This window comes from Oculina patagonica, chromosome 6 (genome assembly GCF_052425735.1).
Source record: "Oculina patagonica isolate OP01 chromosome 6, crgOcupat, whole genome shotgun sequence".
Lineage (NCBI taxonomy): Eukaryota > Metazoa > Cnidaria > Anthozoa > Scleractinia > Oculinidae > Oculina > Oculina patagonica.
In genome coordinates this window covers 12,396,539-12,421,765 of record NC_135763.1, presented here as the reverse complement: position 1 = coordinate 12,421,765, position 25,227 = coordinate 12,396,539, and the positions used below count along the sequence as shown (strand labels likewise).

The 25,227-nt window shown below is 39.9% G+C and overlaps 1 protein-coding gene across 1 annotated transcript; it reads left to right on the top strand.

Moving 5' to 3' along the window:
- Positions 1–492: 492 nt before the first annotated feature.
- On the top strand, positions 493–22,984 carry LOC144658875 (exportin-4-like). Its single transcript, XM_078519360.1, has 21 exons — positions 493–600; positions 681–786; positions 4,213–4,354; positions 4,870–5,011; positions 5,760–5,876; positions 6,191–6,350; positions 7,075–7,181; positions 8,121–8,278; positions 10,215–10,389; positions 12,428–12,812; positions 15,432–15,644; positions 16,389–16,767; positions 17,177–17,351; positions 17,924–18,217; positions 18,538–18,604; positions 18,988–19,098; positions 19,230–19,315; positions 19,426–19,556; positions 20,134–20,257; positions 21,097–21,189; positions 21,593–22,984. The coding sequence occupies exons 1-21, from the start codon at positions 556–558 to the stop codon at positions 21,788–21,790; spliced, it is 3,408 nt and encodes a 1,135-aa protein (XP_078375486.1). The 5' UTR covers positions 493–555; the 3' UTR covers positions 21,791–22,984.
- The last annotated feature ends 2,243 nt before the right edge of the window (positions 22,985–25,227 follow it).

The window sequence follows — 25,227 nt, the reverse complement described above, 5'->3', positions numbered from 1 at the left end:
CTAAACTCCCAACCAGACGGACACCTCTGTAAGACGGACAGTTGGAGCAGGTCCCGAAGATGACTGTTTTAGAGAGGGTTCACTGTACATAACTCACTTCTTGGTTATCATTCCCTATCCCTTCCGAGACTTCCAAATAAACAAAAATATAGTTTGACCATCTTAAACTTCTTTTAATAAGGGACTGACCATTATTTTCTTGGTGGGGGGGTATAAAAATTTTTTCTCTGCAAACATTTTTTTTTTCGAAATATTTCTACTTATGTTATACGTGTCGTGTTTGGAAACATTTTTTTGTCTTTCTAGGCCCTGCAAACAATTTTTTTCAATATTTTTCATACCCCCTCCCTCCAAAAAATAATGGTCGATCCCTATACTAAGTGTTCTGGCATTCACTTCCCTTCCTTCCCCTCCCTTATTTTCTCCCATCTGTCTCCGTCGTTGAGAGGCTTGGTACCATTCCTCCGAGCGCATAATATCGCCTGCCGAAAATCGTTTAGTTCACCGAAAAATGTAGTTCACTCGCTAAAAGATCGTTTTCCGGCTGGCCAACAAATGACTTCTATCCAGGAGCTTGAGCAGTCGGCCGCAATAGTGATGGTAAGTGTTCAAATGTTTCTTTTTTAACCATTTAATTTCAAATGAACCGGCTTTCACCGTTTCACGTGTGTCTTTCGTAGGCGCCGCCATCTTTGGTGACGCAAGACCAGCGCCAAGCCGCCGAACAAGTGTTCCTGAGTTTTAGAAGATCTAAGTCGCCTTATGCAGCATGCAAGCACATCTTAGGTAATGGTTAGAATATTACAGGGAGTAACTGCAGAATACCCCGCCACATCGAGCGCTTTACTGAAAAGCGGTGGCTACGCGGTACGCGGTACGCGGTACGCAGTGAGAAATAAATACAAGACTGGAAGTTATCTTTTTCGCTGGCTACGCGGTACGCGGTACGCAGTGAGAAATAAATACAAGACTGGAAGTTATCTTTTTCGCTGGCTACGCGGTACGCGGTACGCAGTGAGTAATAAATGCAGGACTGGAAGTTATCTTTTTCGCTGGCTACGCGGTACGCAGTGTTTAATGAATGCAAGAGTTTAAGTTGTCTTTGTTGCTAGCTTAGCGTTCTTGTTTCGACTCATGGATTAAAGAACGAGGTATATTCACGTGAAGTGCGCTTGTTTCGGCTCATGGATTAAAGAACGAGGTATATTCACGTGAAGTGCGCTTGTTTCGGCTCATGGATTAAAGAACGAGGTATATTCATGTGTCAATTCATGTCTTTCTCGCTGCGTACTGCGTACCGCGTAGCCAGCACATAACATGCAACGCCATTTTGAATTTATTTTTATACTTTAACTTTTATTAATTAGTTTCTGCGTACCGCGTAGCCTGCTACGTGGAATTTAGTTCAAGTGGCAGGGTATTCTGCAGTTAAGCCGTGTTTTGTTCTCGGACTAAAAGGTTATTCACTGGTTAATACCAGCGTGGCGCGACCAATCAATGAAAATCAGTGATCGAAAATCAATCGATTTATATTGATAATCGCTAAACTGCAGAATACCCCGCAACTAAAGCTGTTCCGCGTAGCCACCGAAAATGGCTACGCAGACTGTCTGATCAAACGCTAGTACTGGGAGCGAAAGTAGTAAGAATAATTTTCTCACTCGTTAACGTGTTTTTAATCGCTGACTAAATTTTTGTCGGGTGTATTTCGCCGTGTTAGTATGCTTGCGGTTAGTTTTACTCCGGTTTGCTTGCGGTTAGTTTCACTCCGGTTTGCTTGCGGTTAGTTCCACTTTAGTTTGCTTGCGGTTAGTTCCACTCCGGTTTGCTTGCGGTTAGTTCCACTCTGGTTTGCTTGCGGTTAGTTCCACTCTGGTTTGCTTGCGGTTAGTTCCACTCCGGTTTGCTTGCGGTTAGCTCTTATTTGTTTGTAAGGGAAGCACACTAAAACTAACAGTAAAGCCGTTTGTTCGAAGCGCGGTCGAAAGCTATTGCCGTTCAACAACATTCATTTTATACGAAACAGGACGAGGTAGGATTTTGACAATTATCGATTCACTGTGTTATTAACTTTGTAGTTTCTCGTTGTTCGTCACAATTTTGAAACACAAATAGTTTTATTTGCTTGATGGCAAAGACAAACGTTCGTGAGTGAATTTCAAGTGTTATGAATAAATTTCGACTGCATAGACGCGTAGACGCGTAGCCACTTTACTAGTAAACTTCGAGAGCTATGAATAAATTTTGACTGCGTAGACGCGTAGCCACTTTGCCACAAAACTTCCAGGACTTGGAATAAATTATGACGGTGTAGACGGGTAGACGCGTAGCCACTTCTCGAGTAAACTTCCAGGACTTGGAATAAATTATGACGGTGTAGACGGGTAGACGCGTAGCCACTTCTCGAGTAAACTTCCAGGACTTGGAATAAATTTCGACGGTGTAGATGTTGTGGTTTAATTTTTTCTTTGGTTTAAAATTTTTCAAACCAGTTTGATTTTTATTTCCCTTTGTTTCCGATTATGTTAATGAACATAAGACAACAATGAAAAATAAAAATCAAACTGGTTTGAAAAATTTTAAACCAAAGAAAAAATTAAACCACAACATAGACGCGTAGACCAGTAGCCAGCTGCACCGTGTAGCTAGAGATGCGGGGTATTCTGCAATTGCTCCTTGATAATAAGCTCTTAATGACTGGCCTCAAGGAAAACAGTGAGTTTTGTTTCCTTGAGACCCTGAGTGTTCCCCGTGTAAAGCTGAGGGGAACATTGTGAGCCATGGGACAGTCGTTAAGCGTTTTGCTGTACCCTCCAACTGAAAACAGATGCTCTTTTGTCTTTAATTTTCACCACAAAATGTTCCTTTGGCTGAAAATGACATGAATTTATTCACTGAAATTGTTAACACGGTGCGATACCTTGAGCTTTCAAATTTGCATTGAGATACAAATGCATACCGTATTTTCTCAATTAAACGCCCCGGCGTTTATTTCAAACTTGGCTTGGTGGATCCGGTGTTTCTTTGAAGCCGGCGTTAAATCGGGGCCCGGCGTTTATTAACGGACTGCAATTTTCTGTCAATTTTTCAGATTGAGTAATTGTTCTCTCCGAGACCAAGGGGCAGTTTGTCAAAGCAGGACGATTTTTCTCTTCGTTCTGTCCCGAAAAACTGTCCCTATATGCTTCTGTTATTACCCAAAGGTATATTATTATGCATTGAACACATTTATGTGGCAATCAAGATTTGTGACAAACAGATCATAAATGGTATATGAACAATAAAGGAGCATGCAAGTAACGGTTATGGGAACAAAGTTTTCAGTTCATAAACGGCGATGTTGCCAACATCCTCTTCCTCCAACTGATAGACAAACACTGAAGGGATCCTCAAAATTTCAACACCTGTGAGCACTAACTGCCTAACACAAGGAAGGAAATGTGTCGGTCATGATGACAGGATCGCATAGCCAGGTTTTATTTTGTTGTACAGCGTCCATCTTCTCTATGTACGCTGGACTTTTCCTTTGAAAGTTTATGTAAATTTCCAAAGCAGCATACCATACTAGTATGTCATAGCAGTGCCATTGAAACGAATATATTTACTTTTTAGCTTGACCTCAAATAAACACCGGGACCTCGAACAAACGTCCCCGGTGTTTATTTGAAAATCAACAATTTTGACCCGGCATTTATACGAGGCCGGCGCTTAATCGGGATCCAGCGTTTAATCAAGAAAATACGGTATATCCTTTGAGTGAAATGAAGTTAAGGACTCCTGAGTACAATCAGATCAACGAATAAAGCTTGCTTTTGTCAACAACTTCACCTTCATACCCTGGTTTTGAGCCGCACATCCTGATCACAGTCGGGGGAATAAGTGCCAGTTTTGGCAAATCTTCGTTGAAGCACTCGAAGAACTTCCGAATTATTTCATCCAATCAAAAATTAGCGCGAGGGCTCACAAGTACTCCAAGAACAATCGCGTGTACAAATACATCTTGTTGCTTAGTAACTTCTGGGACGAAAACCGCGGGCTCAGTCACTTCTCGGAGAAGTGATGTCGCCATCAACTAGCACTTGTTCAAGTCCAAGTTGTTGTCGCACTAGGGAGTTAGTGAGTTTTGTTTCCCCTAGGGAGTTATACAGTTTTGACAAAAATTAAAAGTTTATCACAAAAGATTGAAATCACTCTGCTTTTTTCTTTGCGCAGAACATAGCAGGAACGATTATGTGCTGTTTCAAGCTGCCTCGGCAATCAAAGAAGCCATCCTTCGCGAATGGACTATCCTTGACAAAGCAGACATTGAATCACTGAGATCATTTCTGTTGACATTTGTAACTCATAAACATGGGTAAGAAATAAAACTAATGTAGTTTGTATTTTCAGTATGATTAAGGGGGGAAATCGAGGAAAAACTGACCACAAAGTGGAGGAGATTATGTGGATCATGAAATTGCTCAGATACTTTCCTGCAAGCCAGACATTTTGCATGAATTTGTGACTGCGTTTAAGTAACTTCTTACTTCATTTATTTTAGGTACAAAGTTATTTATTATTATTTGTCTAGTTGTACTTCTCCAACATTGAATTTTTTTGGTGTTCATCGTATTGGTTAGAAATGTGCTTGAATTATCTGAAAAACCTCTGTTTTTCCTCATTTTAAAATTGACGAATGTGCTGCCAAACTGGCTTCATGGCATATTACTCAGTGACTTCCTTGGCATTCTAGAACACTATTGTGTGTTTTGATCCCTATTATTACCGGTAACTCAGATCAAATAACCTGCAACTGATGTGCAAGAGATGTACGATTGTTAGTTAAAGGTGATGATTAACAATTTCTTAATCTGTTGTGTCTTTTTGAAGAATTCAAAAATATGTCAAAGAGCAAGTCTTGCAAGTGGTGGCTATCATTTGCAAGCGAAGCATTCTGGGAAATTCACACACAATCCAGGAATCGTTGCTGAGAGATGTCACTCAGCTTATGACAAGCAATAACAGAGACATGGTGGGTACTGTAACATTCTAAAAACAGGGTTCGTATGGGTCCTGGAAAACCTGAAAAGTACTGGAATTTTGTTGTGGCACTTTCCAGGACTGGAAAGTCCTAGAAAAAGACTACCGGTCCTGGAATAGTCTGAAAAACTGTTTAACTCAAGTGATAACTAAATTATCAGAACAAACATTATAAGAAATGTACACAGTAAGGAGAAATAATATTGAGATCTTGGGAGTGAAAGGGTTAATGTGAATTTTGCTGTCCTGGAGAAATCAATTTGAGTCCTTGATAAGTGCTGGGAATTAAAGTACTGGAACAATTGTTTGTGAAAAAGGGTACGAACCCTGGGAAAATAAGCCTCCCACCCCCCACTTCCACTACGAAATAAGAACCGAATATTGTTCTGTGACCGATGGAAACCCATTCGTGTCTGTGGTTTCTGCAGTCTGAATTTCTCGCGTGTGATTGGTTAAAACACAAAGAACATTTCAGACATATTTTAAGTGTTCCCTTTAGTAAGAAGGGCTGTAAATTTTACATTTCACAAAAATATTATTGTCAAATCTTACAAAGTATGTGAAATCCAAAATGTCATTAACTTGGTAAAGTGTAAAGGAATTCTTATTAATATCCTATATTCACACACACAACTCCATTGGATAATTTGCCATGGTAATTACTGTTTGAGAGAGGGAATCTTATGACACTTACATTTTAATGACTGATCAGAAGCTTAACTGTTTTTATTACTTTCCAGCAAATTTTGGGTTGCTTAATCCTGAAGGCATTATTGAATGAGTTTGCCTTCCTGACCCGCAGCAGTGACATTGGTTTGAGTTGGGAATTTCATATCAAGTGCAAGAAAGCTTTTGAGGTATGACAATCTACACAGTTGTACTCAATTTAAATTACGATTTTATTTTGAAATATAACTAAATCATAACCCGCAATAATATTTTGATTTGATCCTGCACAAAAGACAAAATTCCTTAAAATTTTTAGTTTCTAAAGTTATTTAACTTCCATTCCAACTACATGTAGACATGTAATTATGCAAAAATATGGGAAAGTCAAGTATTGCAAAAGAGCAAAAAATTTGACAATGCTGCAGTGATTTATAAAGGAAGTTATGTTGTTTAGGCACTGTTTTGATGTGAAGTCTTCACACTTATTCCTTCTTTGCAACAGGTTCAAGTTCTTAAACAGATCTTCATGTTAGTTGTACAAACTACTCAGCAGTTCTTGCTCACAGAGCTGAACCTGTTATCTGAAAAAGACATTTCAGCCCTGGTTCGCTTGCTGTCTTTGGGTGAACAGATTCTGAGCTGGGATTTTTCTCACTATCATATCCTTTTAAGTGATGTTGTATTGAAACCTCTTCAATAGATGGCCATTGTGGAGAAGCTACTGCATTACAGCCTCCCTGTTACTAAAACCACCTCATCATTAAGGACACCTGATTTTGGTCAGAACAAAAGCTCAGTCAGTAATTTTCTTAATTTTTTAAAAAAGGGAAACCTTGAGCCGTGCAGGCCATACGGCCAGAGCTTATCCCAGTTTCTGTAGCATTAAGCTAGGAATATTTCTACTGTCCCTGAATGGGATGCTAGTCAATCACAGAGTACCCTCCCCCCCCCCCCCCCCACGCACACACACACTGTATGTGGCATACCCAAATTGAATTTTACAATTACTAAGCCCATCAGAACCCTTGTCTACTGCCCTGATATCAGGCTTGATTGATCTCACCCCAGGCATACGAACCATGGCTTTCAAGACCAATTTTGGCTGATATGCCGTCAAAACATACCAAAAAGATATGATTCAGTATAACAACAACAACAGTAATAGCTACAGAAACAGGCACAATGACACCTTCACTACACCATTACCATCACAACCATGGGCAGTTTTCGGTACTTTACTTTGTCTAGTGACCCTTTTCACTGTAGATTCAAACTGTGATATAAGTTTGTGTCTATGCATGCATGAAATTATGGAAGAAAGTCCTTTTCTCTTCAAGATGTTTTAGTTTGTTAAAAGTGAAGTTTCTTCCTTGACTAACACACATAAAAGATGTCCCCTGTCAGGAGAGACAGCACCTGTCACCTTGTTTAAACCAGGTTCATCTTGGAGAGAGCTTCTGTTTGATCCTGCACTAGTGGAGTTGTTTTTCAAGGTAAGAAGAATAAGAGAACTGCCACAACCTATGAAGAAATATTTTCTTTTAAAGTGCCTATGAAGTAAAAAATAATTGCTGTTTATTTTAAAGGCTTTTCAAAGTAAAGAAGAATGGCGTTTTCCTTTTTGCAATATCTTTTTTCGTTTTAGAGATATTTACGTTTTTATATTATGCAAATGAGCGAAGTGATGACGTCATTAATTGTTCCACAAAAAGATGAAGCATTGAATCAAGAATATCTCTTGGAATATTTGAGCTGAGTTCTTCAAACTTGGCACGATTAATGTACACCACAAAAGACACAAAATGACACCTGTCGTGCCGTTGCCATGGCAACAGTTTTGCTGCAAATACCTATTTTAATTAAAACTGATATCCCCAGTTTTTGCTTTATCAAAGATGATCCACTCCCAACAAGCTAATGAGGAGAGTTAGGGTAATAGGGCATTATGTGTATATATTCCAAACTGGACCCTCTGTCCCACTTTAAAGGGTTGCAAAGTCTTTCAAATGAGCATTAATTAATTTTTACTTCATAGGCACTTTAATTGCTGTGTAAAGTAAAGTTAACTTTAAAATAATGGCTTACCAACTAAGGAAGAAACACACCAAAGACTGTTAATCCAGTGATTATACTTTGCCAATTGAAAAAAAAAGAAGAAACAAATTATTTTGGGAAAGGTTGCGACAAAATTGTCCTTAAAGGGAAGAAACATGCCACTGTGTATGGACCATATCATACAGTGAATATTTACAATAGCCTGTAGTATATTTGTCAGCAGTTTCCATCAGTAAATTACTAACAGTCATGTACTTGTCACTAAAAGTGTCCATATAATGAGATGCAAACAACACAAAGCAATACAACTTTCCATATACAAAGCATGAAAGAGTTATATTTTTAAAACATTTTATTAATATTGTTTTCTTTTGTAGCTCCAGGTGAAGTTACAAGCTAATGATGAGTTACACCACCACTGTGGGCAGTGCCTTATACAGCTTGCTTCTCTCTGTGGTGCAATATTCCCAGATACAATGTCGCAAACTCAATATTTAGCCAATTTTCTGCAAGGATTTCTACAAATTTCAAAGAGGTATGTACACCTCTGCTTTAACTACCGACAATGCTATAAAAAAGAGATGGGAAATTACTGGCAAGGAGTTAACTAAAGGATGCAGTGTTCTCCTTATCAGGCGGTAACCGGTAAAATTTACTTCTTGTAACACGACTTTTTACCGCCTAGAATCGCTAAGATATCTTGTAAATTCAACAGGTAAATAACAAAGTAACACCACTTGTTTCACCTTCGTAGTCATGATTGAAAATATAAAATAACAGATTGAAAATAAACAGCGACAAATGCAATATTCATTTACGAATTTGTGCTAGTATTCAATATTCTTTATTTCCCTTCGCTTTCTGAATCTCTGAGGGCTGGTATCGAGGAAAGAGCAAGTTTTGCTCTTTTGCTCTTTTCAAAAACATGCAAAATGCAGAAAATAGTTGATTGCTTATTTGACCGTAGCTGACGCCTGGTGAAGACAAAGGCAGCTTTCGATGTCAAATTCTTCTCATAAGTTCGTAAGTGCTTAAAATCCAGATGACAGGTTAAAAGAAGCACTCAGAATACAACTTTGTAACAACGCTGTCGGGAATGAAGCGACAGCAAATGTATCTCCTTAAAACAACAGAAGATTTTATGCAATTTTTCGTAGGCTGTATAGCAGGCGAAAGAGGTCTGCAAGGCCATAATAACGTTGCCATGAAATAAAATTCGACCAGCATTTGGACAAAATTCTGTTTCATGTAGGTAGACTAGAAAACGGCTGGGATTTACCGGAATTTCTTTACTGGTTTAAAAAGTCTTCTTACCTGCTGTGCTGAAAACTAGGGAGAACACTGAGGATGGTCCTTATTTTAATTAATACTCTACTACTGTACAGGGGAGAGGGGGAAGGTTCAATGACCTAATGATCAGCCTCTGGTCTTTAGATCAAGAAGTTAAGATTTGGAGCCCTGGCTGGGGTCATTGTGAATTTTTAAAATTGGGTTTCCTAAGTGGTAACAACTCAAAAATATATTTTTTGGTAAACTGAATATTCTCCTTTTTAGTGCAGAATGCACTATTGTGATGGTTTGGTGGGTTGACGTCTGCTAAACCCCTAAACCACTAAACCGCTAACGCGGTGTAAACTTTTAATCACCAATTAATTAATTAATATCAATTAATTAATTATTCCTGAGGAGGGGTGGGGGTGGGGAGAACCTGACCGTACCCCTAGGTAAAACCTGGAGCACATCTACGTTACTTTCATATGAAGATCTCAAACGTATATATTTGTTTCAGAAAACCCTTTGCTCTCCTTGTGGTACTACTCAACGTAATTTACACCAAACGCATGCGCAGATTAGTCTACGTTGTTTTCTGGAACTATCATGAACATCGCTTGTACTGCGTGTTTGCGGTAGGCTTCCTGCAGACTTCTTGGCGCCAAGTAAAAACCGCAAATTAATTAAATTAGATTTTGAGACTTTCACAGTGCTTTCGTAATTAGGTATGCAAAAACTTGCACCGGGATTTTCGGCGTGAACACCTGATAACCAGGAAACAAATATTCTAGCTGTACTGCGTTTTAAAAAACCTGTCGAAAAATATGTTTTTTAATTAGATTTGTTCCTTTAGTTTTTGAGAATCGTCTTTCGTGCAGTCTAAACCGTAACTTAATTAAATTAAACAAATGTCATCGATGCCGCCGTAAAACAAACAAAAAACAAAAGTTTCATGTTATCGCATTTTCAAGGAAGACAAAAGTATTTTGTTACAAACGAACAAAAGTGTCGTGTTACGTTTGCAAAGATTAGCGTAAGGAACACCTGGGAAAGAATACAAGTAGCCTGTGAACAGTTTTTCCGAAAGTAAAATAAAGCAAATAAACACGAACATATATAAAACATCATACTTTCAATTGTTCCATATTGCATTCTGCACTTACCAAATCATCGAGATTTTTTTTGTTTTTATTCTTTAGCCTGGAGATGAACGGCCAAGCAGCATTGAGTCTTGGAAGCATTGTGAACCGTCTTCTCTTCGTGTTTCCATGTTCAGCTTTCAAAGCTTTACACATTGATACACTTAGATTGTTTATGAATGCCATGACAGACCTGACATGTTCGTTCTTACAAGCAGTTGCTAAGGAGGAAGAAGTGAGTTCTTGTAGTTAGTGTCGTCCAGTGGTGACTAATTAAACTAAATAAAGCTTGCAACTGCCCAGGGCAAGCTGAAATTCAAGTTGTTGTTTTCACTATTTTGCTTGTTAGCAAGTAAAATAGGAGAGTAGTGGACAAGGACGGCAATCTCTTACCACATTCTTGTAAACTCTCAAGGGACTGTTTTAATTTCTCTAGAAAATATTTTAATTTCTCAAGGGAATACTTTTCGCTGTGGGTGATAAAAACGTCACTCGATAGGAATGCGACAGCACTTACGATCATGAAGGGTCATTTTCATGCGTCGCTCATGATCTAGTTTTTTTGTTTTTTTGAACGTTTTTGCTTGTTTACAAACGTAGATTGAATAGGGGTTAGTGGACAAAATTTGGAACCACATATTTGTAAACTCTCAAGGGACTTTTTTAATTTATCAAGGGACTGTTTTAATTTCTCAAGGGATTACTTTCCGCTGTGGGTGATCACTTGCGATCTCGTGAAAAAAACGTGACTTGTCACATTTACAAACGTTATTTTACAATTTTAAAAGTGACATGTCAGCTTTCTTATCTCAACGCACGTGTGTCTGAAAGGCGATCTATAAAAAAGCGTCGCACAAACAATGGATTGCGTAACTAAAACACGAATAAATAATCACTAGCACTTACATCGTAAAAACTCGCTCTTTTCAAAGATATTATTAAAGTTAAAACAAATGCAAGAGATGGGGGCTTCTTTTAGCTTAGGAGCGGTTAAAAATTAGACCAAATTTGGTCGCTACATGTAAGCGCAACTCTATTTCGTCATCAGCCTAGGTCGTTAGGGACGTGACCTCGCGTTGACAGGGAATGACAGCAATGTTGCATGAATCGGCTTTACAACATGCGATCGTATCTACGCAGTTCGAGTGGAATTTCAGTCAAAGACAGCAAAATTCTTTCATATTTCATCTTCAAATATAATTTGAAAGCATTCACTGTATATATGGCTTTTGTTTAATCCTGGGTCTTGATATCCGACCCTCGCAGAGCTTAGACAAAACGCAGCTTGAGTGTAACGATTTGTTTACGCCCCAATTATATGCGCAATGTTTTCTCCGACAGTAGTCGGAAATATCCGTATTTTTTTTCGTGCTTTTTCATGGAGCAATCGTAACGATATGGCCTTGAACACATTGAACAGCGGTCTACCCGGCTATAACAATTTAAATATGGCGTCGCAAAAACAGAGCGTCGAACGCATATTTTGCTGTTTCATTGCTAATTTCGCTGCCGTAATCGACTGCCTCGAAAGGTCCTTGCAATTTTAAAGTATAGAATTGTCAGATCTCGGTGAAATTTGCACTGTTTATTTGTGTAATGTTAAGGAATATGTGTATAAATACCCGGCGCGGACGAGCCATTTTTGACAAAATTATATGGCTGCATTTCCTCCGCGAAGATAGGAAATTGTTAAACTAAACTACAAAGAAACTGTAATGATAAGTTCGAAGAACAATGCACAGGATAAACCTTCGACTCATACTTCATGCAAAAACGTCGACATCTCGAAGAGACTTTGATTTTGTTTTGTTTTTCGAAGAGATCTTTTTTTTTTTTTTAGCCCTGGACTAGTGGCCTCAAACTAAGATACATAAGTTCATAATCACAAGTGGCAAGCAGATTAAAGCATTTTACCACTAGCCACTCTCACAGGGAGCAAGATTCTTGTCTTGGCTATATATGTCATTGTCTGGTCTACAGACAAGTTTAGGTTTATCTGCAAATTGATTGAAAATTGAGCTTGCCATTGTTGTAAAAGAGGTTGCTCTGAAGAGAGAAACATGCAAAATTTAGTGATAATGACAAAAAATAAGTACAGTACAGTGTGATGTGGCGCAACGCAATGTGGTGCAGTGCAGTGTAATTCTGAGATTTGCATTTCATACAGAGGGTAGAAGATTTGCAATTATCTTTGCTGAACTGAGATGTGCTTTGACGGCCATATTTCTGAGCTTTGATAAGTTTTTCATGTCCCTTTGCCTGTTTGCTTCCAGCTCAACTCTGAAGACACAAGCTTCATAGAAGCAGTGGAACAATTCCTGGAGGGCTGGGCTAGCCTGTTGGAGCACTCTAGTCAGTTTCCAGCAGGACTTTTCAAAGATAGTGCCACTAGAATATTAAACTGCTATGTTCAGTGTCATTTAGCAGCTCCAGATGGCTTGCGTGGAACATTTTCACCTCAAGTCGACAATGGAATTCACCTGGATGAGATCTGTGATCTTGATAGTGATGACAGAGAACTTTTTGTTGATCAGTTATGTACTATTGGAAGCTTTGGTCGTATTATACCAGACCATGCTTTGAACCTCCTCACAAAGTTGTTAGAAAGTAGGGTGAATCAGTTTGAGAAGTATCTGTCAGCTGTCAAGAATTCTACAGGTATGTTCAGCACAAGTAAATCCAGTACAAGTGATGTACATGTATCCCTGATGTGGGAGATCCTTTATAAAAGTTTTAGTGATCATCGTACCTACAGGTATCAGAGCTTAAGGTTTGGTAAGCCTTAGACTTTTTATAAGAATTGGTACATCTTAGTAGCCAAAATGAAGTCAAGCTGTTCCCTCCACACAAGGTGGCCATTGTGATGGGAATCACAAAGGTCTTGTTGACCCCTGGTCAGAAAAAGCTTAAGCCATCCATTCCGTTGGAGCTGTTACTGGTTTCTGTAACATGAGGCAACTTGGAGTATCACTTCCTCTCCCCCCCCCCCAAAAAAAAAAAAAAAAAGAAATGCATGTTAGCCTATCAAGTTACCTTGTATCATTTCGCCCTTACAGCCTGCTGGTACCCACTTAACCCTCCTGGGTGGAGACAGGCACTGTGAGAGGACACTGTCTTCCTTAAACACAACACAGTGTCCTTGAGTCCATTGCACCAAGCATTAGGCCTCTTCACCTTCCACAAGTTGTCTTATTATGCTCCTTTCATCAGACAAAGACAGACAGACATTGATACAAACTGGTACAGACAGGGTTGGAAATTAGCGCTCGCCCACTCGCCCAGGCGAGTGTGAAAACAGTCGGGCGAGTACAAATCACGGATCACTCGCCCGGTTTGGCGAGTATGATTTTCAATAAATTATTCAAAATAAGAGTTACCTTTTACTTTCCACTTTAAAATAATCTATTCTATCTACAAGCCGATAGCTTTTCAACATTTTGAAATCTCCAACAAGGCAGACAAGGTTGTGTTTGCGTTCGTAAACAGACAAAAATGGCTTCCGTTTGGTGATTTTTACATGATGGACTAGACTTGCACCAAGTCGCCCTCTATTGGCGAGCGAAGCGAGCCACGCGTAGCGAAGCGACGCGCAGTGAGTCGCGAAGCGACGACCGCGAGTGACGAAGTCGCGAGAGGGCGACTTGTCCGGCTTGAAGGATTTTGAATCAAGTTTCCCGCCAAAAGCAAGAGGTATCAATTATCAGGGGGCGGTGTTTCTGCGAGCGGTGACTTTTCTAGCAAGAGTCAAGTTTCAAGAATACTTGTTTGTGAGGGCGGAAAGTAGCGAGCGCAAGGTCAACTCCGACCAAAACGATCACGCGAATTTCGATTTCTCCTTGCTCGAAAAAGCATATTTGTATTCTTTGCGCTAAGGAAGTCGTAAAAACGATTACAGACAAATATTGATTGGCCCAGGGGGGAAAACATGGCTTGCTTAGACCTGGAAATCCTCGCCGGACGGCAATTCGCAGAACCTAAACTTACTACAAATATTATTTGTAGAAACTGTGCCGACAAAAACGAGATGATCGTGAAGAAAGCAGAAGAAAGTAAACGTTGTGAGGGATTCGTTGAAGGCTGGTCATTAAGCGATAGCTAAACAATACTTGAATACACATGACAATAAATCGCCTTCCAAAACATAGATTGCAAACACTTCTAATCGGCGAAATATGTGATTGTAAATGTTGCAAAGTGCTTCTGGTCTTCCAAAAATAATTTTGAACTTCAAATCAAACATGTCCTTTAACTGTTCGTCGCTGCAGTCGTCTCCAACAGATGAGGCCACAATCCCTCGGTTTTTCAAAGAGAAAACTTAGTCTTTCATGAGCGATACTATAAAAGGGACAACAACAAGGACTATTGCCGTGTCGCCTCCATCTCGCATGTAGTCGGTGAAAGCTTTTGCCCGCTTCCGTGGGCGTAGAAAAAAAAAACATTTTTTCCGCAGAGATACGCTTCTATGACATGTTGTTGATATTCTTTTAACTCTTCGTTTCCCGTGAACTGTTGAGCAATTTCCAACGCTTCCTTCGCTGTTCGCATGATGTGACCTCGACGTGACAAAAAATGACGCGTGAAGAAGCGTCGATTTACATTTGAATGACACTTTCTTTGAGATCTCGACTCTGATTGGCCGCGGTTATAATTTATTCACCGACCCGTTTTTGGGTCGGTAAAATTGGCGTGCTGCAAGTTGGAAAAGTCCTTCGAACGTGACATACCTAAACCGCGCGTAGAAGGACTTTGAGAAAGTCTAATGATGGACTTGATTATAGAAAGTAATACCTCTGGTCATAAATAAACTGACTCGTCCACCGAGCCGCGAAACAAGGCAAAATGGCTATTTTCCCGCCTTTTTTTCTGTACAGTTTCAACAAAAACTACAGGAATTTAGGAATACGTATCAAATAAAACTGCATTTTAACTTTTGAAGTAAGTGTGCTTGTGTTTTTGTCGTGGAGTAAGGTCTATCTTTGTCGATTTTTCGTTAAGGAAATAAATTTCAGTCTGTATCGCGATCGACCACCACGGTAGCAAAGCGTGATAAAACATGATTAAAAATTTAAGTTGTACATTTTGTAAGTGGGCGGAGGGGGACTAAATTTTCACTTTAGGATCCTGGGCGAGTGAAAACTGATCTGGGCGAGTGCAATTTGAAGGTCACTCGCCCAGATGGCGAGTGCTCCGAAATTTTAGTTTCCAACCCTGTACAGAAGATATTGGGATATTTTTTCCTTGTTAGATGTTAAACATCACATTTTTTTGGCTTTGTAGGGTCACTACCCCCAGAATTTTCAAGTGTGGATAACTTATACGAAGACCTTCATTGGTTACTTCTGATTTCTGGCTATCTTCTTGCTGACGAAAGCAATGGCGAGACACCACTTATTCCGAAAGAAATTATAACATATTCTACAAGTTTAAAAAGTCAAGTTGATGTTCAGGCCACTTTTCAAACTCTTTGTGCATCACAAAATCAAAATCAAGGTAAGTGTCATGAAGTTACAAGTAAAAAAATTGTATGAGTAGAAGTTCAGTGTGAATGTGATTACCCTTTCAGTCTGAGAGTACCACAGTTAAAAAAATTGGAAGATAATGGCAGATTTGGTTTTATAGCAGAATATTGAAAAAACATACTGCACTTAAAGGTATTCGAGAGGTCCTGGGTTCATCCTCCACCCTGCCACTAGCTGGATTTGTTCTTTATATTCCTGAGTTCAACTCCTCAAGTGCACGATACAAATAGCCAACTGGTCAGTCTCCCACCAGGATGATATTCTTACAAGATATTTTTGTTTATTTCCAGTGTCCTCAATAAATAATTATTAGCACAGCAGTACTAAATAATCTGACACTTGATTTATTTATTATTTTCTTATCTTTATCCCTGAGTTTGAGATAAATTTGAACTTTTTTTAGTTGCCAGACAATTAAACTAAAACACTTTAAGAGAGATAAGTCCTTTTCCTCCTTTTTCCTGTAGTTAGTATAGTGTGGTCGTCCGGGTGGCAGTAGTTCTGAAAAGAACCGTTGTTGGTGACTACAACAGTTCTTATAAGCATGGAACAGTCACCAACAACAGTCCTTTTTAGAATTAACTACTCCCAGCCAGACAACCACACAAAACAAACTGCTAATACTCCTGGGTTCAAACCATTTGCCATGTTCTTTTTCTTCTTTCCGAAATTTTTTAAGTTAGTCTCACTCACTGTCATATTGTTTTCTTTACAGGAGATTCAAACACTGTACTGGACCACTCAAGAGTTGACCCAGTAGTGCGACTTGTATCAGTCATCTTCCGATTAGCAAACCTTGAGAAACTTGCTTTAGGCTCGGGTTTGTCAGAACGTCTAAGCCCTCAGGTAGGGCGGACAATAGTCTGGTGTCTGCGACACTGGGCCAAGTCATATCTGTTACCAGATGAGAAAGAATATGAACAGCTTAGTGTGACTCTTACGTCTGTGTTTGGGATGGGTACGGACGGTGGGAAATGGACTTTAGGATTTCTTTTGGATAAAGTCAGGACAAACTTGTCTGGTTGGTCTGCAGAGTCACAAATTGTCGAGGATGCGGCCATGTTGCTGTTGAGTTTGGTGGATAACAAAAACAGGTTACAATGTAGTTTTGTTTCTTTCTACTACTTCACCGCTTCTCCCCTCTGACAGTCGTTGGTTGGGGAGGGAGGGTTGCGTGATGAGGTATGCAAGTCACTCCTTAACTCCAAAGTATTGGCTAGCGTAGTCTTTGCTCATGTTTAAAGAGCAAGAAATATACATGATTTTCATTCTGTAGTGTAATATATAAGTCACTCAGTACATTTTAATATATTTGTCTTCACAATGTTTATTTGGTTGGAGGCGACTAAACTTGGGGCGACGGTGCCAAGGGGTCGAGATAGCTTGCTACCGTGATGAGCTCAAACAAGGGCTGCGAAGGAGACTAACGTTTTCAAAGAATGGTAACGGTGCGATAAGGTTTGCTGTACTTTTCATTTTCTGGTTGTTGATTCTTTTCCACAGAGCCGAGGTGGCCATCTCGTTTGAAAGCTTGTGGCTCTTAGCACAGGAGCACATGTCTAAAACAGCCCTGCTACACGAGCTGCCGCCTGAGGTGTTGCGTTACCTCACACAAGCGCTTGTAATGGCAGGCTCCGCTGAAGATGATACAGCTGTGAGAAAGAAATACTTAGATCAAGTGAGTAGTCTTCTTTTTAGATATAGCCTAAGAATGGTACGATTCCCCCCTCCCCCGCTCTAGACATCTGAGAGACCCTAAAAACTTCATACTAATGACGCGTCTCTTCGGAGATGCGCGCCAAAATTCAAAACTGAGCAACAACTAACCAGACACTGCATGGACCAAACCCTGGCTCTTGCTCTTCATTTTACCCTTGCTCCAATTGAACTTTTGTTAGTTTTCCTTTCACACTATTCACACAATTAATAGACATCAAAAGTTAAAATTACACAGTGATTGGTAACATTCCCTATACGTATTTACGTCAGGCTGGAATATCCAGAGCAACAAACATGAAAAAAATCTTCATGAAAGCAGCATGAAGCAGCATAAAGCAGAAAAAAATAAATAATTTTGCTGGAAGATTTATACTGGAAAGTTTATGCTGATTCCAGATGTTGAGAAGAATTTCATGTAAACGATGGTTAGGGGTGAATTTTATGCAATCGTGCACGAGGCCTTTTGACTGTCGATGGCCTTGGTTTTGGTTTTGATGACAATCACTAAAACACTGTACTGTTTCTTCGCAGCTCTTACAGACCTTGCAGTCTTACTTCTTGGGCATCTGTCACCAGCCAGACTTCAGCAAATCGTCTCAAAAGGAACCAATAAAAAGTCAAATCCAGTGTTTATTGGAGTCCTTTAGAGGCGTTGCCTTGGCATCAAACCTGCACATTGCGCACACGTTGTTCAACTATCTCATTCCTGTGCTTACCAACTGTGTGGCTTTGTTAAATGTGTATCAAAACTGCCCTGAAGTGGTTGTTTTGGTGTTGGAATTTTATGTTGATCTTGTCGACTCGCAAATTGCCTTTCTCGCTGAGGTGAGTTGCAGAAAGTGTTCATCTAAAATAAGATTTTTTGGCGACATTCACACCCGAGGTCTCATGCCATGTAACAAAACCTCTTTATTGTCTCAAAGACAATGTCATACTTCTATTTTATCACAGGGAGTCAGCATTGAAGTATTAATTTCAACCAACTGTCTCAAGGTCTTTTGGCGCCCATTGAAGTTAGCTAACGGTGGCGGTGACGGAAATGTGCTTACTATATAACGACAACTTCGCAAAACACTAAGGGACTATTAAAGTAGTACTAGAGCCTGGTTAAAGGTTTTTTTGTTTGTTTTTCAAATTTTCTTTAGAATGAAATACCAAGACTTTTTGAAGTCTGCATGGCACTTGTTCAAACTTACGGCAAATGCAACCTAGGTAAGTACCCTGGCACTATTTTTAACTCGTTAAAACAAGTCTACTAGTACAAGAGCTCCAGTACATATTCCCGCCACATACGACTTGTGCTTGGTACCGGTTGTATGTGGCTGTCGCGCGCATGTTTTCCTGCGCTTACAGATATGTCCAGGATTGAACGCTTATGAGATTCACGTTCCTCATAACAGACATCACAAAGTGTCCTCATTTATAAAAATTCACCAAAACACACCAAAATCTGTCAAATATGAAGTAATATGGAAATGTCTAATAACACAGTCAAACATGAAGTACTCATTAAACAATACTTGCGTTCAATCCTGGACATAAGTGGTGGTTGCTGTATTTAGTACTTGACACTAATAACTATCGTTGTTTTTCAGGAAAAGTAACCGAGGAGGCGCTCACAGAAGAGGAACAGTTAAACGACCTTCTTTTGCTGATAAAACTCCTTACCAACTTGCTGTCTAAAGATATTCTTGATTTTGGTTCAGGTCAGTAATCCTGCATAACCTTTTTAACTCAAGTTTCACAGTTCTGAAAAGCGGCGTTTTTAAGTCACGAGTGGAGCGAGTATAAATTCAGTCAGTTCGAAACACTTATTTTTTGTACGCTTCATTTGTAGATGAAAACCAGAAAGTGTCAGCGGCTGATGTAGCTCTATATGGTCTTCATGTAATCATACCTCTCATGTCCTCAGAGGTACTCAAGGTAAGCCTTTATGCTCCTCAGTTTTCGTTCACTTTTTCATAATTTATCGTTTGTGAGAAGGGTTTTACTTCTTTACACAAGGTGGCTAAGTTGTTGACTATTTGTTTCAGTTCCCGGTTTTGTGTTCGGAGTTTTTCAAGCTGACGACTTATGTTTGCGAGATGTACCCAGCCAAGATGTCTCTTCTGCCAGAAGAACTGTTCAAACACCTAATGGCTTCATTAGAAGTGGGACTCACAAAGTATCCTTTTCAATTTGCCAGCACACTGAACTCCGAAAGTACACAACTTCAGTTGTGAAAAGAAAACCTGAAAAGTATTTCGCAGCTGAAGTTGTGTATATAACTGGGTTGGTCCTTCATGTATTTAAAAACTGTTTCGCCCGCATTGCACTTGTAAACATCATGATATTTCGTGTATTCACTTATATATATCACAATTTAGAAAGTGACCAGCTCTTGGTTGGCTTGATTATTTAGTTAGTAGAGCACTACACGGGTATCACAGTACTTGGGTTTGAATCCCGTTCAAGCCTGAAAGTTTTTCCGGCTTTCTTCAGTTTGCAACTGAAGTTGGGTATATACGTAACTGCGTTAGAGTCCTTGCAAAAACTGCGTACGTTTGCAGTGGCGGATCCAGACTTTCAGGTAAGTGGAGGAACACAACATCCAGACCCCGGAATAAGAGAGGGCTGCTCTCGAAAATAATTGTTCAAATAAAGAATAGGGTGGGGGCCCGGGCACCCCGGGCCCCTCCCCTAGATCCGCCACTAGTTTGTTCTATGAGTCGTTTCACTGCTTTCCTTGACTGTTGATGTAGCTATGGACCAGATGTGACTAAAATGTCCTTGGAGGCTCTGTCCTCCTTAGCATCGCACTGTTTTCTTGAAATACAGAAAAACGTGACAGTTCCTATTCACGAGATTCTTCAGCACTTCTTGAAGGTACTGAGCTACTGTGGTTTAGATTTGCTCGCTTTTCCACTGTAAATAGTTTCTTATAAAGTGTTGTAAGGTGCAAGCAAGTATACAAGACGGTCGAACACACAAATGGACACCTGGTTGCGAGTCTGTGAATACGTCTTCTAAATGGAAAAAAAAAACAGCTTATGCCCAAACACTACGCTTTAAACCTCTCGAAAGCAGACACTCCAAAGCGGACAGTGAGTAATGGTCGCAGCCATAAACAAACACTACACTTTTTAACCTCTCATATGTAAACGGACTATTGGGAAGCTAGACCGTTGAAAAGAAAAAATTAACTGTGTAATAAAGACTGGCAAACAGTTGATTAAGTCACAGTATGCAGGAAAAATCTGGGACTGACAACTAATAGCATAAGTTAAATACATACTAGTTATGCAACGCTTTCGAGTGGTATACTATGGAATATCCCACGAGTCACTTGTATTTTCTCAGTATACACACGAGCCTTTAGGCGAGTGTGTATACAAAGAAAATACAAGTGACAAGTGGGATATTCCATAGTATACCACGAGAAAGTGTTGTGTAACTATTTTATACCATGCCATTGAAAATACGCTTACTAAATTTCGTCGAGAATACAATCGCAGCGCACGATGGGAAGGTTGGGTTGAATACCGTCGAATATACACCGGCTTTTCTGTATTCTGATTGGCTGTATTTTCTATGGCATGGTATAAATTGTTTTAGCCCCTCGCGCAACGCTATGCATGACAGAGAGGGAGTCAGGATTGCGTCTTCCTTAATCTCCTTATTTTCACTTGTTTTTGATCTTGTGTTGTTTTGTGTTCTCTGTCTAGACTCTGTTTGACATGCTCCTTCTTCAGTCATTTGACATGGATCTGTTACAGCCGGCAGCAGAAGCTTTTCTCGCTTTGATTTGCTGTCATCAGGTAATAAAACCATCAACATTATCTTACAATATCGATACCGCATTGTCAACCTTAACCATCCTTCAGGGTCCCAAACAGGGGATGCCTGGACCCTGATAGCCCTAACATTTTATATTTGGAGCCTGGAGGCCTGTCGTTTTACTGTTATAGGGGCCCTATTATTACTTTGTAGAGCCCTGAAAATATTTTCCACAGAGCACGGAGGAGCCTTTTTTTTTCGGGGGTCCTGAGCCCTGAGCCCGGCTGTTTTAGGTCTGGAGGCCAGGTGCCCTAAACCCCTTTGGGACCCTGATCCTTGTAATGTTTTGGTTCTCGATCATCAAGATTTCGGCCTACTAAGATGTCAGGGCAGTTGAAAAACGGGTATCGAATACTGGTGTTTTGTTTTTATTTTCCTGTTTAGATGTATTATACGGAGTTGGTTCGAAGCCTTTTAGCGCAACAGACGGACCAAGTCGTTTGTCAGCGTCTTTTAGACGCCTTTAATCAGCTCACTCCGAGCGACATGAAGTTATCGCTGGACAGGTTGAACAAGGTGCAGTTCAGAAAGAGCCTGGACGTGTTCCTTGGAAGTGTGAAAGGCTTTCTCTGCGTGAAGTAAAACCAATCGTGTGAGGGGCAAAGTAAATAGCAAGTTGCGACGCAGTAACTAGCCGTGCCAAAAGGGCGATAACCATTTTGCTTTGGGAGCCGTGCCGGAGAGGAACTTGGCACGAGAGAGCGGTGGCAAATTCACCGAAGCTCTGCTTTTCAGTAGCGGATGAAGACTGGAAACCAGTGTAATACACAAGTGGACCGTTGTCTTCACCGTTCTGCCAGTATTATTTCGACCTACGTTAATAAAAGAAACAGTCAAGTTACAAGATTACACACCAGGCGTTGGGAAAGTTCGGAACGTTTCTGGTCCCAGTTTTTCAAGAGGTGGATAACGCTATCCACCGGATAAATCTCTTTGCGGTGGATAGCGCTGTATGTTTTGTTAACACTTATCCACTGGATAGCGATTTATCCGGTAGATAGCGTTATCCACCCTTTGAACAACTTGGCCCTGGTGGACAACCAGACATATTTTGGGTATCAGTTCCTTTTTCAAATCCACGCGGGAGTGAATCTCTCAAAGATTGCACTAGATTTTTATTCATAAGGCAGGGAGAGTGAACAGAGGACAACTGAAGGTTCTTCGTTAGCGCTTTGAAAGAAAATCGAAACATCTCTGCTTATGTTAGAATGTGACAATGGAACATGTTTTCGTAATGTAAATAAATTTTAGCGGTTCATCAAACTGAACTAGATGAGGTGTATTTTTATATAGCTTTCTATTTATTTTGAAACTTAGCACTATATAACCTTTTAAAAACTGAAAATTGTAAAAAAAAGTGATATAAATTAGAAAAACTGAAAATTAATAAATGTACTTCAAGAACGTTAAGAACGGTAACCGGTCGTTTCGCCAACGGGTCTTTTTGAAATATATCAACTGCAGTATTTTGCAGTAAAGTCTACCAGACTCCAACTTTAGTATTACTGGCACTGGGGAGTGACAACACTGTATATTTCCCGTTCTTTAAGCACGAGCAAAGGCTCATTACGCTAGGGAACTGCCCGTTGGGAAACGACTGGTAACCTCAAGAACTACTGCCAAGCCCGGTCATGTGAACCTGAGTAAACATAATACCTCGTTAAAAGTCTGTGTACTTTTTCGCGGAAATGATGTTTTACTCTGACGAATTTACGCTGGCAACTTAAGTGGCAGAGATTGCCCTTTTTCTGAAAAAATAAATAAATAAATAGAAAACATTTTTTAAATTCCACATTGCTTCAATTCCTCACTAATTTGGTCTTAATAGTAGATTATTCAGGACTCGATAAAAAGAAAGGCAAAACATTGCTAGTCTCTTGAAAAGGAATTTCAAAGGTTAATCCTATGTTATGAATTCAGTAACATTTAATTTTATGAATAATAGTGTGACTTTTACGAGTATTACTAATGGATTTATGTATGGTCTCTGAACAACCCTCGAATATTTCTCCTTATATTAAAACGGTAACGAGCAGTGGATGACTTCGTTTTCGTTCATTTAGAGCAGTTTTCAGTGCCGTAAAACCAAAAGCAAAGTAATCACTCTGGCCAATCACAAAGGACATAGACAATCCAGTGAACCAATCAAAACGCGAAGCAAATACATGTAGCCGGCACAAAGCGCGGGAAAACGTGCGCGAGCGAGTTACGATTGGTTTTGGTTCAGTTGATTGGCTGAGGAAGTGGCGCGAGATTTTTAAACCAATCACTAAGCGTAGTAATGCAAAACCAAAGCAAACGCAAATTATTTGCGACACTCAAGTGAAACCCGCTTTAAAGCAACAGTTGTTGAAAAACTGCGCCAGGTAGCTAACCCATGTTCCTTGTTGCACGAGCGGGATTTTTTACCTGTTTATAATACAGGCAGAATTATTTCCCCTATCAAATACTACTAAAACCCATGCTATTACTGACCTATACAAATGTATCAACATAATTTACCCACTGGAGTTACATCTATTGGAAATTACGAGAGAGGTACAAAAATTAATCAGTTCTTATATATGAATTCGAGCCTGTTGTAAAATATAGAATTTGTTTGCTGGAAAACTGCACTTAGCTCAATAAACACATCATTTTCGCTAGAGTCGATGTTGTAATCCGTAGAAGTGTACTGGCCTTTTTTAACGGGGACATAAATGAAAGGCAACCACTAAATTAAAAGAAGCCGTTTTGTGGGAAGGAGATTGGTATTTTAAAACAAGCAATATCCCCAGTCCTAGCGTGTTTCGTTTGTACAGCAGCAGCTATGCATCGGGATAAGCGCGTGTACTGGTTTAGCCTGAAGAACAGGCGGATCAATGCGGACAATCATGACACCAATTTTCTTGTGACTTAATGGAAATCGAAGTATTTTCATTCAGAAAACAGCACTATCCCTTAAAAGGCCTAGTTCAAGGCTGCACTACCACGTCTGTCTGTTAATATTCAAACGGGAGATCATTACCGTTACATACAACACTGAGATATCGCCCAATATCTAACAGCTTTTCCAGCTCTCTGGTTGGTTCAAATATCACTGATAGACTGTACGCAGCATTTCATTTAAGCCTTTTATTAAATACTCAATAAAAGCATTGATCTAAATCTGCTACTTAAATAGTTCAAATCAGTCCAACAACAATCTAGAAGATGTGAACTGATCCAAGGTGAGCTTATTGAAACGGCAAAACTGTGTTCTTGTTCTACGTCCTAACTAAAAAGTGGTGTACAATAGCCTTTGCGCTCTTAAAAGAACTGCACGTTAACACTGGTGTCTATATCAAACAAGCTGCGAGCTGGCCGTTTCTATCGGCTATCAAGGTCGATAAAAACCAAGAGCGAACAGTTCAATTGATTTAGCACAATCCAGTAGTTGCTATTACCCTATTAAACATAGAATATCAACGAAACTGATTTATTAACGGCTTTGTTTAATACTTTTCGGCTTCAGTGCTGCGCGCTCCGATAGCCTACTATCGATTGATAGGAAACGCCCCCCCCAAAACAAAAACCCGTCTAATTGTTAAACATTGGTTTCTGTGAAGCCAATCAGATTGCAGGTTTTAAAACAGTCAGTCACTGGGCTATGCTAACGCCTGATAGTTAGCGAGCGGCGAGGACCCGATCAGGTCAATCATAAAAGTCGATAAAACCGAGAGTGACCAGCCTTGTTTTAGAATAACCCAGCGGCTGATCGATTCAATATAAATATCGACAAATTTGACGTGTTGACGGTTTTGTGTTATACTTTACGGCAAAGGTGCACGGCACACCGCGCGCGCGTGCGTGCTCGCAAGGCTCTTTTCTGCCTGTGTAGCCGATTAGCTTGCGAGTTAGCCTCTAGTCAGCCAATGAGTTATCCTAGTTCGGTCAGGTCCACACATCTACTAAGTTCCGAATTCTAAAGTCGTTTATGTAATACTATAAATGCAAAAACAACCGGGGGTAGGTCCAATCGAAAAAAACAAAAAACAACG

Excerpts from the sequence above, each read along its gene's own strand:
- LOC144658875 (XM_078519360.1), top strand. The coding sequence starts at position 556 with ATGACTTCTATCCAGGAGCTTGAGCAGTCGGCCGCAATAGTGATG. Across the intron at positions 15,645-16,388 it reads ATCACAAAATCAAAATCAAG|GAGATTCAAACACTGTACTG; the intron begins GTAAGTGTCATG and ends TTTTCTTTACAG. Across the intron at positions 21,190-21,592 it reads CTTTGATTTGCTGTCATCAG|ATGTATTATACGGAGTTGGT; the intron begins GTAATAAAACCA and ends TTTCCTGTTTAG.